A 13,812-nucleotide genomic window follows, 5' to 3' on the forward strand; every position below is an offset into this window, starting at 1 on the left:
AGATGATGAATAAATATCAATGCCATAAGCTTCTAGAAGTATATGTTGATGATAAACAAACGAGGATGGACCCACCCACCCACCCTGACCCAGATGAATGCAAAACAACTGGATTGTTTCCTTGGGTCAGTTTTCTTTACAGTTAGATGGTTAAATTATGCTCTGGAAATCCCACCCTGAGCTTCCACTGGGGGTTCAGTCCCATAGTCCTTTCACTACTGTATTGGATTCATACACACAAACTAATATTAATCCTAAATAATCTGACTTCAAAAGCATGCATCTAGAATTATACTGCATTCATTGACATCATCAACTGACATGTTTGAATCTTTTAACTGACTTCCTTTGGCACTTTTATATTATTTTGGTGCATAAAATCCCTTTAATTTTATTTGAATAATGAGCTTATCCCAACCAGCTGTACCATCTCTGTTTTGTAAGATCATGTCATTTACATATACTCGGTCTGCAGACTGGAATCAGATACCACTTTAAATAGGTGTGTGAGTGATTTTGATTTTTAACATAGCTTTAACAATTTTTCAGTCATTTCACTAAGATGTCTGCAGTGTAGCAGTTTATAGTGATGTTTAGCACTGTGGCATCATGCCGTAGACATGTATAAAGTCAGCTGATGCATGCCAAGCTTTTAAAATGTTTCTTAGTCAACATCTACTGAAACAATCATTTGTATGATTTTGTTTAATTCAGTACTGTTACTTTTTACAACATTGTTATCAATATCATGTACTTACCCATAATGTTTTACACATGTTCACTACTACTATCTGTATGAATCCTTGAATCCTTGTACATATTTTATTGTAGCAGTAGATCAATTGTCTAGTTTTTAACAGCATTTGTTGTCCAAAGACACATTTTGTAAAAATTGCACATTTTATATATATATATATATATATATATATATATATATATATATATATATATATATATATATATATATATATATATAATACAAATCATATGGCGAATAACAATCCTTTCAAGTGCACTGGATCCAGCAAGGGATCATGTGTGTCAGGTATTGATTAAGATAAATGCAGTAAACTGACAGTGAACAGTGCAAAACTAGTATCTAGCTAGCCTGAGTGCTTTCGACTCTTTAATGAGTCTTTTTCAAAGGCAAATACAAAACATAGACAAGACAAACAAATAAAACAGAAAAATTGTTATGTTTGCGAAACTTTACATGGCTGTTTCTACAGGAATTCAACCTTTTAACTCTATTATGTTTCAACTAGTTTATTTTAGCTTGTTGCTGATACTGGAAAATGATTGTATTGACCTAGAAATTGATGAGCCATAATGACATCTGTTATTTTATGTAAATTTATGTAAGCACAGATTACATCCCAGATATTTCATTGTTATAGTAGTCATATGTTATTAAGCAAATTCAGAGAATTATTTAATTATCCTCCCCTCCAGGCCACACTTTAAGTGATATAACACTGTTTGCAATTGTTTACAACCACAACTGGAGTCCCCAAACCAGGAAAGGAAAGGAATCTTACTGGATATGCCACCTTATGACATTGAAACCAAGTGGTTTAAACCAAGAAGACTAGAAAAAGACAATCATATTAAATAAAATTATCTTTTGCAGCCGACACATTTTCTTTTAAATAATTCTCTAAATTTGCTTAATAACCTATGACTACTATAACAATGAAATATCTGGAATATAGGCTGCGCTTGCATAAATTTTGACAAGACATGGGCAACATGGACCAAAAATGTACAGTTTGTGGGTCATGCATGATATATATTGTAGTTACTAAGTTATACTATAATTATAGAGCTGACTTTTTGTACGAGTCTGGGCCTCACAAAAATGACCATCAGGCCTGAAGTTGGACTCGTCTGGTTTAGAATATTATATGCCCCTAAGGGTCTAATATTAGATTAGCTAACATTGAGGTATAAGATTTGTACTCTAACTGAATTATAGAAGGCTGAGTTCATATTTATGATCTAATTTTAGTAGACTTGAAATATAGGCTTATGTCATCAAAATCTTGGATGAGTTAAATTGTCTCATATTATCAAGATGTTGGATGAGTTTCATTTGGAGAAGATCTGTGCATATTAATGAGGTAATCTTGTATCAGATTGGCAAAGGTTGTTTCCACTCTTGGAAACTGATTTCCAATCAGACTGAAATCCACCTATTCAAATTCTAGTATCATTGTTGTAAACATGTTTATTAATAAATGAGATCTGTGCATATTGATGAGATATCCAGCATTAAATTGACTGAGTTTATTACTTCACAAGATCTAGAGACTATATTTCTCTTTCACTTTCTATCAAACATGGTTAATGGGTTTATATCATTAAGATCTCTTAATGACTTAAGATATAAGCGAAAGATATTACTTATTGTGTATTAATTAATTATGCCTTTACCTTTAGAAATAATTATGTGTCAGGATATAGTAAGTTGGGTAAAATGAACATGATGCATGTATATAGTTTGGGAGATAGTTTACATAAGCTGTGTTCTGACAATGCTACATAAACCTACTTAGTGAAATGGTCACCTGTCAATTATGTGAGCAGCTGAGTGATATCAGTTCCACTTATTGTCTCTTATTTAGATTTTTGTATGCTCATGTCCCAGTGATTCAGTATAACATATAAACATGATCATTGGACTGATTTTGTTTTTTTGGATTATAGTTTATGCAAACTACGTTTTTAGCATCTAGAATAAAAGAGACGGTGTTTGGGTTGTTGGACAAGAGTTTTTTTCTTCTAACCAAGTGGATCACATATGCTGTTTTCATGTAACAGTACAATCAGGATAATAAACATATTTATTGACATTTGTAATTAATGAAAGTTGTATGCACATATTTTTATATGCACTTATAAACAGTGTATTGCATCACAAAATAGCTGTACTGGTCCCACAGTATACAGATTGAACTGTTAAGGGAGCTTTAAACGTGTAAGTGTCAGTTACATAATGGTGAGGAAAGTTTTCATCCACAAAACCACATTCATTTCCATTATGGAATCCATGACATACCATTTATGCTTTCTTATAAGATGAGTACATCTGCAAACTGGACAGACCCAGATTTGCCAGCACATAATGCACTGGCAGATCTGGCTAAGTCTGTACAGTTTGTTAGAAGCAATCAGTAAAACAAATAACATAGTCCATGATCAACAGGTGCATTATGCTATGGCAGATCTGGAACTTTGTTGTTGGCAGGTTGACTTGACTTGTATGAAAGTATATATGATATTCATGTTTTTACCAGGGAGTATGCGATACTGAAGTGCATTATATTAGGAACCAGGGAAGTCTGTATTTTTAAATGGCTTATCGTCTCACTTCAGTTTATCATTTTATGTCATCAGATCAATTAGATACTACTTCATTAGCTCAGAGATTGCCAGTTAAGATTATGTGTAATCAAAGACCAAAATGAATTATATTTCATCGGATCAAAGTTTACTATGCACTAATAGCTGAAATTTTCTGGTGTTTGTATTAAGGCTGAACTGATTCACTGATGCACTGATAATATGTTTGATATTATGATATCAATGCAAAAGGTGGAGACTTGATTCAAAATAATACTTACAATATAAAAGTTGCTATTAATCTTCATCAGCCATGATTAATTATTAATCTGCCTCATTATTCTTTTCATATATCAATATGTATCATAACTGTGTTTATTGCAGTATGCATCAATACATGATACATACATATAATGTCACCCACCCACCCACCCACCCACACACACACACACACACACACACACACACTATTTTGTGATATAATACTTATACATGTGACAGAAAAGAGATATCAGCATAGGACAGATCAGGAGATATGCAAATGGTCAGGACTTTTGGCTTCTAATTAGGATTTTCTTACACCCTGTGTTTAGCATGCCTATAGAAAACTGAAAAGTATTGAACAGATTTACTTTTTCTGTTTTAAAATATGCACATCATCTCATCACATCAGTCATTTCATAATAAATTGTTGCCATTCATACTGTCCTTAGATGTAGCACAAGCATTTTTGCCCCATTCTAAGGAGATCAATGCTTGGATTATTTTTGTGGCAATCCTCATCATTGTTTATCTCAGCACTAGGAGGTGGTGGTGTATCACTATTACTGGATCACCTCACTAGGAGGTGATGTATCATTACTGGATTCAATTTACCTCAGGAGTCAGCCTGAATGTTCCTCAGAATAGAAAATGTCCTTTCTTTGTCTTAGAATGTGGCCATGTTAGTACAACTGTACTTAGTCCACCAAGAATTTTCAATTGTTTCATGCACGTGGATAAATTGAAACTGCTGCCTTCCCGCCAGAACTGCTTGGATTGGTGCTGTCTGGGTAAAATTTAGGAAGTTCTTAAAATTGACTTTACAGGAATGGCGAATGCATATTCCTGTCCCTTTGAACTTGATTTCAACCACTGAAATTACCATTTCCTTCTATTATTGAATTTCCTGTGATATTTCAGTTGTTTAGATTTTGGCATTTTAGCCTTGGAAGATCATGCATGCTTAGATAAACTTGAGAAAAAAAAGCCAAACAGCCTGTTGTATACTACTTGAGCTATTTAGTAATGTCTAGTCCAACCATAATCCATTAACACTTTTAATGCTTTCCAAATTAATTTTGATCACACAGTATAATCCATCTTGTCAAACTTTAAACACCAACACCAAATTTGTATGCTGCTTGAACTCTTTAGTAATCAAACCATAATCTGTCTATTAAGAACTTTAATCATTTCTGAATTACTCTTGATCACCCATTGTATAATCCAGTTCTTTTAGGTTATTGTCAAATTAGCAATTAAAGTGTCTTTCAACTGATAACCAGTTCAGTCACATGATCACAGGAAATCTTTACTGTATATATACTACTTTGGAAACAAGGTGTGGAAAGCAACAAACAAACTTGTCTGGTTTCCGAACTTTTTAAATAATAATTTTGAGTTCATGGGAGATTTCATTGAGTGATGGAAAATGTAATAGTTGTCTGCAGTGTGTGATTTTAACAAGCAATTAGACTGACCTACAACCAGATGCTACTTTTATGTTGGCACTTTCATGTATTGAAAATGGCTGGAGACAGTTAATGTGTTCATTAGCTCGTGTCCTTGTGCCAAAGGACCATTAAGTTCTCAAATGTTGTAAAAATAAAACCTTGTTAGATACCAAGTAGGTGCTTAATTAAAGTTCTTACACAAGCATTCTCTGGCATCCCCCACAACAGTTGATTGCCTCTTTTTATGTTTGAATACCAGTAACTAAGGTGATAGCACATTTATGACGATTACATTGAAAATGAAGTCTGTAAAGTTTGACAGTTGGTGTAAGTGTTTTACCTGTACAAATGAGGGTTGGTGCGGCTTATGGCAAATAGTGGAACTATTACATTTTCATGTACCAGGTTTACAGATGAAAATACTGTGCCAGTAGAATGATGTGCCAGTGCAAAGTTTCAACTAATGTAGAGCTTCACAGTAAAATCTTGTTGTGCATCCACTGCTACCAGGGGTATACACCAATCTTTACTTTCACTGTAAATGGGCCACATCATAAACTGCACTCAGGGATGCTTTAAGCTTTACCTGTAAAATGATGCACAAGCACAAAAATGTACAGCACAAATGTAAATGCATAACTTGAATGAGCTACACCAAGATTCAGATGCCTCAAAATGGGAGTGAATGCTAGAGTCAGGGATACTTAACCAGAGTGTGTTTATTGGATCACTACATAAATGTGCTTTAATATCAGATTAGTAGACTGGATAGATAAGATGTTTCTAACTGAACTAGCACTGCTTCCCTGCTGCACTTCTGTGATGGCTTGAGTTTCCAGTATAACAACAGTACACCCCCCTCTGATGCCATTACACTGCTGTGGGGAATGATACTGAATCTTACTCTTCCAGGACCAAAGTAGGTTAAAGATGAGCAGGGAGGATACTGGACTGATAAAAAGTTCATATTTTGGTTAAACAAAGATTGGGCTGAAAATGATTTCTAAGGATGTTGGCCACTTTATCAAATTATGTAGGTACTTTCCACCAGGATTTACAGCTTTGGGATATTATTATCACTCTACTACTGCCATACTTCGTAGATGCTGCTCTGGAAATGTGCTGTTTTTCCTTGCATTTTGGGATTATCAGGTTTAGGAGTGCAGATGTCAGTGAGAGATGAATATTCCTACTAGAGCTGGAGGGCTATTTTTGCCAAAATTTTGAAAATATTTGAAGCTTTTCTATTTGTAGCCAGTGTCATAATGGATAAATAAATTCTTGGGTTATTCTTGGATGAATAGAAGTAATAAAAATGGCAGTCAAATGATTGATAATTTTGACTGAAAACAGACAAATCCTTAAATAAGTTTGAATACATGTATATCATAACACAGCTTAAACATTGCATTCATTTAGAATGCTAGAAGTTTGTTATGTTCTTGGAGATTAAACATGGAAGGGATTTTCTGATGCAAATGTAGCCATCTTCATGTCTGTTCTTTATTTGATGTTTTCAAATTTAGAAGTATTGGAATTACTTCAGTAGTTAATTTCTTCAAATGTTGATAAACTGATTGTGTGATTCTCAAAGACAAATATTTTTGAGTCATGCATTGCTTCTAGAAAATACAGTGTGATGTACAGAAAACATGTATGTGACTTTTCCACTAACAATGGACACTTATCGAAATCTCATTCTTTATATGAAATTAAGACAGGCTTCGTTTTTTTCTTCTAGTTAACAGAGGTACATGTGCAAAGAAAATTGTTACCCCAAAATTTTACCAAAAAAATTCTTTCCATTTAAGAGTACAGTTGTCTTAAGTAGATAGGCATCTGGTAACAACATACTATGTATACAACTGGTGTTTTCAACAGTTAACATCTATTGCTGTTATTACACTGATCCTTGTTTTTGTTGTAGAGTACTCCTATTTCAGGCTCTCAGTGATTAATGTGTAACAACTGATGAAGTGATTAGTTTCGGTGATTGGTAATTAGCACTTGACATATTGAAGGAAGAAGAAAATTAATGTATTTGCATAACCTTCACATTATAGTACCTATAGAATTACTGTACAATTTAAAACATACTTTTGACCACATAGTACTGGTGTACCTCTGGAATTACTGTACAAGTTGAAACATACTTTTAACCACATAGTACTGGTGTACCTCTGGAATTACTGTACAGGTTGAAACATACTTTTGACCACATAGTACTGGTGTACCTCTGGAATTACTTCAACCATGAAGAATCAATGAAGTGTCTCCATAATTTTCCTATTGATTCTTCCATTAAGTTTTGTTGAAAACCTGCTTGATCAATCTGCTGATGTTATTCGCAAACAGAAATGCTTTTAGAGTTATTTTCGTAGAATGAGCCATATTAACGTTGCTTCTGTTTTTCTGCTTCTTCTCATAAACAGTGAATAGTTAGATGTCTCCAGCCATAAGAAAATAATGCTGTGTGTATAAACATATAAGTTTTCTAAATTTTAAAGTTCCTTTCATCTTTAATGAATAAGAAATAGTAGAACAATGTCCTCATGGCTTGCTGCCCTTGGCCCATGTGCCAGCCCGAAAAGTAAGTCAAAGTCAGAGCACAGAAATGACTCACCTCAAAGTAGAACCAGCTTCACACTGGGTTCACTCAAAAGACGTGGATCACTCACTGACATCAGAACAGGAAACTCAAGAAAAAGCACGACCTCCCGAAGTTTTCGTGAAAAGCTACAAGAGACATTTGAAGGTAGTCTTCGGCGAGCTAAAAAGACAGGGAGTCTAGAGAGCATGTCTTCGCAAAGGAATCAGACTTTTTCAAATCCTGATGCTACATATACATCTAAGTCAAGAGCCAGTCCATCTTTAAGTCACAGCAGCTCTGTAAAAACAACAGGAAGCCAGTCTCCTCTCCAGATGGAGGACAATGCAGCGCAGGCAGTTATCACACATGACAAATTTTGGACAAACTTCTATAATACACTTCCAAGGAATCAAAAGAGAAATGGCAGACCCAAAGAACTGCCCATACAAGATCTGAATCAGTCCACAGGTCAAGGTACTGATTCAGATGGAGTAGAGGCACCTAATGGGCAGTGGTCAGCATATGCGACAAGTCCCAGAAGTAAGCGTAAAATGAAAAGCTTAGGAAGAATGAATTCTGCTCCTAACAGTCATTCATCTCCATCAAGAGAAATGGACAATCTTTCTAATTTGGGACCTCAGCAGGTGGAAATTTTCGATAATGTAACAAATGCAAGCATGCTGCCACGATCCGCTTCATTGCAAGAAGATTACTTGGGACGTGAAACAAGAAATTCTTCGAGACTTGATTTAAGAAAAGTTTCGCCTAGTCCAGATAGAACAGTTTCTCCTGTTGGGAGCCCAAATTCAATTTCAAATCAAGGGATCAATAGATCCAGAAATAGAAATGGAACATATTTTGAATTTCGCACATTAGATAGAGCCCAAGATGGTGTCTATATGTATGAACCATCCTCTCCCTCAGCAAGTTCAAGTTCCCGGATGACAGTGGACACTGGCAGCATGTCTTTTAGCTCTACATCTCCATCAATATGTACATCGGAAACAGAGCATTATGGGAGATTCCAGTATCCTGAGAACTGTCATTCACCAAGTTATAAAGCAAACATTTCAGCCCAGACTTTCAATTTCATGGAAGGGCCTTACATGACCCCACAGGAGTATCAGACTCACATATTGGAGCTGATTCAGTCCCTTAACCAGCCTCAGGGGGGAGAATTTGCATCTTCCACAGCACATACCATCAGCATCGAGGCAGAGATGGGAGGACAGGAGAGGAAATTGTCACCAAAAATGTACAAATCACAAAAATTCATTGTCCTTGGAGTGCAAGATCAGCAGCAAGTGGATTTTACTGAATCAGACCACTATGTCAAAAGGTAATTTTAACGCTACCAAATAAATGTATATTTATAGCTGATAACAGTGTTTATTGCTTGATATTAACAATATGAGCTCATTTCATATTTTTGGTATTACACAGGTATATCAAATGACAGTACTATTTATTGCTTGATATTAACAATATGAACCCAGTTCATACTTTTGGCATTACACATATATATCACATGGTAGTAATGATTATTGCTTGCTGTTATCATTATGCTGTTTCATTAGCCCATTTCTTACTTTTGTATAGTTTTGTAATATACACAAGTATAGTATCACAACAGTACTGTCTATTCCTTGATATTACCAATATGATTTTTTATTAACCCTTTTCATATTATTTATATTATACCAGTATAATATCACAGTAGTACTGTTTATTGCTTGACATTATCAGTATGTTTCATGAACCCATTTAATATTTTTTTTGTACTGCACATGTAATATTGGAACATGATTATGAAGATGTAAAGATAAAGTCTGAAGTTTTTTTAAAATACAAATAAAGGGGGTCCCAATCGGCCGAGTGGTCTAAAGCGCTTTCCAATACGGATCACTGCCATCTCACCTCCGTCTGCTTGGGTTTGAGTCTCGGGCTTGGCCACTGGTATGTGAGAAAGCTTGCTGGTAGCTTCTTGTGGGTCGGTGGTTCTTTCTGGGGTTTTTCTGGGTTCTTCCTCCACCATTTATACTGGCTGCCATGTAAAGCCTATATTGTGCTGAAAAATGGCATTAAACCCTACAAGAACAACAGCAAATAAAGTATTACAACCAAACACTTACAGATTTATTGGTTCCAAAGTTAATGAAGCTTTTTGAATATTTATAGTTTAGCTTGCAAAAGATAAGTATAAATCAGCTGATTTGATAAATTTCTTATTAAATGATCACTGATCTAAGATCTTTTTTTATTCACTGTTGCATGAATTCAGTGTCAAAGGATGCTGCCTCCACATATTAAATGGCATGAAAATACTTCATCTCAGCATGTCAGATACTCACATTACTGTAACGATTTCCTTTGTAACATGTTTTTCATCAGATGAAAAAGTAAGGACAAAATGAAGAGTAACAAAACGTGGTCTGTCAGAAAGCCTTTACAGATGCATCCCCCAATATAAGTTGGAGGATGAGTACAGTCAGATTTCAGAAATTAAAACACTAATTATTAGAATAGACAGCATAAAGGGAGTGCCATATATAATACTGTCGTACAGGGATTGATTTATATAAATAATGTCATATACAGTACTGTCATAAAGGGATTGTCATATATAATACTGTCGTAAGGGATTGTCATATATAATATTGTCATAAAGGCTAAGTTGTATGTAATACTATCATAAAAGGATTGTCATATATAATACTGTCATATACAATATTGTCATAAAGGGATTATTGTATATAATACTGTCATGAATGGACTGTCATATATGTGTGCCTTTTAAAAAACATTTAACATAGATTTAACTATTTTAGTCATATCGGTATGATGTCTGCAGTGTGGCAGTTTATAGTGATGTCTAGCACTGGGGCATCATGCCGCAGACATGTAGCATCATGTCCCAACCAATGTCAATATCCTGACACCAGGCCAACCAGTTCTAACATTAATCTCTTAATGCTGAGCACCAAGCGAGGCAGCTGCTAGTACTGTACCAGTTTTATAAGTCTTTATTGTAGCCTGGCCAGGGTTCAAAGTCACAGCCTACGCATCCGAAGCAGATGCTCTAACCACTTAGACCACCAAAGTTATGACTCATATAATACTGTCATATAGAGACTGTCAGATGTAATATTGTCATAAATTGATTGTCACATATAATACATTCATATTTAATACTGTCATAAAAGAACTATCATACATAATACTGTCATATAAGGACTGTCGTATATAATACTGTCAGAAAGGGACTGTCGTATCTAATACTAGATTTTGCTCTTCTCCAAGTCTTGCATATGTCGAATTTTGAACTGTATTGAACCTTAAAGTTGAATGCATTGAGCATTAAAATTTTATCACATTTAAGCCTGAAATGTCTTTATGTAGGGTCGCTTCGACCTTTCTTCTTTTCTCCCTCCCCCATGTCAGTGTTAAAACTTGAAAGGCTAACATTTATGACTCAGTGAGACCGACCAGGGCATTGCAATGCTATCCTGAGAAAGTAAACATTTGAGCTACCAACCATAACCGCTTGATAGTAACCCATGTCAAATTATCATTTTCATAGTGAAATTGATATGCACTGTAGTTCACAGATTCAATGCTGTCTAAAATCTGATGAAAGAAATGATTATCTTGGTAATAATTTAGGAACCGCTGCTTATGATTGGTCAGAGTAAATTAAGCTGTACACTTTAGAAGTAATGTGAATTTAAAAAGATGACCTTGGTCGAAATTCTTTAGTCTTAAATTTACTAAGAGAGGAAGAGTGGCACCAAGGAAGCCTAAAGGAATAGTGCTTTTCTCGTTAAGCAAGAAAAGGGGACCAGGTGGCTGTCTTATTAGAAAAGATACGGTTTAGTGCTAGGACGCACAATTTCTGAAAGAGAACAGCATTAAGGAACAGCTTTCTGGGGAGAGATGGGACATTCCGAAGATGGAAGTCCAAAAAAAGAAGTGCCGAGTTTAGAATAAAGGACTAGGAAGTCCAGGAAGGTGTGAAGCATTCAGAATAGGAAGGCTTGAGGAAATAGGAAGACATTGATACACTGGTCATGAGACGAAGGTGATGCAATCAGTCGTGGACATTTCACTCTCTTCACCACTTGTTATTACTTTTAAATAAATCCAAAATTGGACACTGCTTTTTAAATTCTGTTGACATAACTTAGATTGAATTGGAGTTGTTGCTATTAATTGTTATTAATTAAATTTTGTTATTTTTCTTGTCTAAGTGTGCTTGTATTGCATTTTTTCTTTCCAATAGTCTTGCTCAGTTCTCTGTTGAAATTCTGTCTTTCCACTCCCACTCCAGGGCTATAATATCGAGAGAGGTCATCCTATAGATAATGCCAGCCAAATCCAATTAACCACACCTCTTACTAAGAGGGTGACATTACACTTGTCTTAAATGAAATTATCACAGTCTGATATTCAGTATGGTTGCCGCAGTGTTCATCTTAGAAGGAAAGTCATATAGACATTGGGTTTTCATCAGAAGATTTCTTATGATGTCTAGTTGGTACTAAATGAAACTGGTGCTGTTCTGAAATCCAGTATGGTGCCCATGGCATCCATTCTTAAAATCTTGTTATTGTTTCTACTCTTCAATGGAAAGTCATATCAACTTGGGGTTTTCACCAAAGACTAATTATAATATCTAGTTGCCCCAAAAAGAAAATGGTGGTGATCTGACCTCAAATATGACTGCCATGGCAGCCGTCTTAAAAATATTCTTGTTTCGTAGAATGCCTCCTAAATAGAATGTCATAGGTTTTCACCAGAAGACTTTACGGTGTCTAGTTGGTCCTGTATCTGATTTCCAATATGGTCACCATGGTGACCATCTTAAAAATCTTGTTATAGCTTCATCAGAAGAACTGATGGTTTTGTTAAGATAAGATTTTCACCAAAACACGTTTTGTGATACCTGGTTGGTTCTAAATAAAAATGGTGCCTTACATACTTCCAATATGGCTGCCTCAGTGAACACACTGAAAACCTTTCCCTAATTATCCTGAATGGATCGTCATATTGGCAGTCACCTAATGGTTTCTAATTTGTCCCAAATGAAAACTTTGCTGATCTTAAACACAACATGGTTGCTACAGCAGGTAATTTGAAAATCTTAATGCACAAGATATTCAGAGATGGCTTCAGCACTCAGCAATTAAAAGAACAGATTGTCTTATCTTGAATTCCTGGAAATTCCATTTTATCTGTAATGTTTGTTTTATGTGCTATTAATTATTTGTGGCAGGTGTGCTGAGTTTTATAGGTAAAATTAATTTCAGCTGATTCTTAAGTACATTGAACACAAAGCTCTTGAATAGAAAATTAAAGGACAACAAAACATGTTTTAATTTATTTTGCATGGTATATGAAAAATTAGAGGGAATGATAAATTGGATAGATAACAGTCTGCCCATTAGGAGCATTACAATAGCCCATAGGAGGCATAATACAATACTCGACTCATTGGAGTAGCCCATTAGGGGCATTTCATTAGCCCATAGGAGGCATTAAAGTACCCTTAAGAGCCATTAGAGTAGCCTATTAGGGGCATTACAGTAGCCCATAGGAGGCATTACAGTAGGTCATTGGTAACATCACAGTAGCTCAATTTATTCAGCTCCTATTGACTTTGCAGGGATTTATTCAGATTTTTACACAGGGAAATCACTCACAGTTATTGCATTGGGGTTGTTGGTGGGATTTTTAATGGGGGTAGGTATAGATTTTGTATGAGCACATTATCTATGAATAGACCCCGTCACCAAAGGTTTGTGTGATAAATGACTTTAAATGAGTAAAGATAAATCTTAACATTGTTTATATAGTGGCAGGGGTCATGTTTCATGACAGTTTCCCAGCATCGTATGCATTACAGCTGCATGTAGCAGAGAGAGATTACCTCTGAATATGGAAAGCAGCATGTCCGCTATTGTACAGCCTTGCCAGTTGCAGTTCATAAAACGGTTTTAGTAACTAGATTATCAATGAAAGCTTCTCATTGCTCAATTGGAAAAAGTCATTTAGGCCACACAGAAAAATATGTTTCCAGTTGGCCGACCATCCCCGTTTCTCATTGCCATCCCTAGCACTTTTTCCCCTAAGGTACAAAAATTTCTTTTTTATAAAAATTCCCAAAAT

The 13,812-nt window shown here is 35.3% G+C and overlaps 1 protein-coding gene across 3 annotated transcripts in view; it reads left to right on the plus strand.

The window, feature by feature from the left end:
* Positions 1-13,812, plus strand: part of LOC149801744 (uncharacterized) — a 204,032-nt gene that overhangs the window by 59,254 nt on the left and 130,966 nt on the right. The window contains exon 1 of one of the 3 annotated variants that reach the window (XM_089956066.1): positions 5,496-8,986. The exons of 1 other annotated variant lie outside the window; for it this stretch is intronic. In XM_089956066.1, coding sequence (XP_089812192.1) covers positions 7,602-8,986 — 1,385 coding nt within the window. In that variant the 5' untranslated portion in view covers positions 5,496-7,601. Of the gene's footprint in view, positions 1-5,495; positions 8,987-13,812 lie in introns of those variants that run through there. One more of the 3 variants, XM_089956065.1, reaches the window with a different exon arrangement.

The sequence above is a fragment of the Sinohyriopsis cumingii genome, chromosome 4, assembly GCF_028554795.1.
Source record: "Sinohyriopsis cumingii isolate HCF-2022 chromosome 4, ASM2855479v2, whole genome shotgun sequence".
Lineage (NCBI taxonomy): Eukaryota > Metazoa > Mollusca > Bivalvia > Unionida > Unionidae > Sinohyriopsis > Sinohyriopsis cumingii.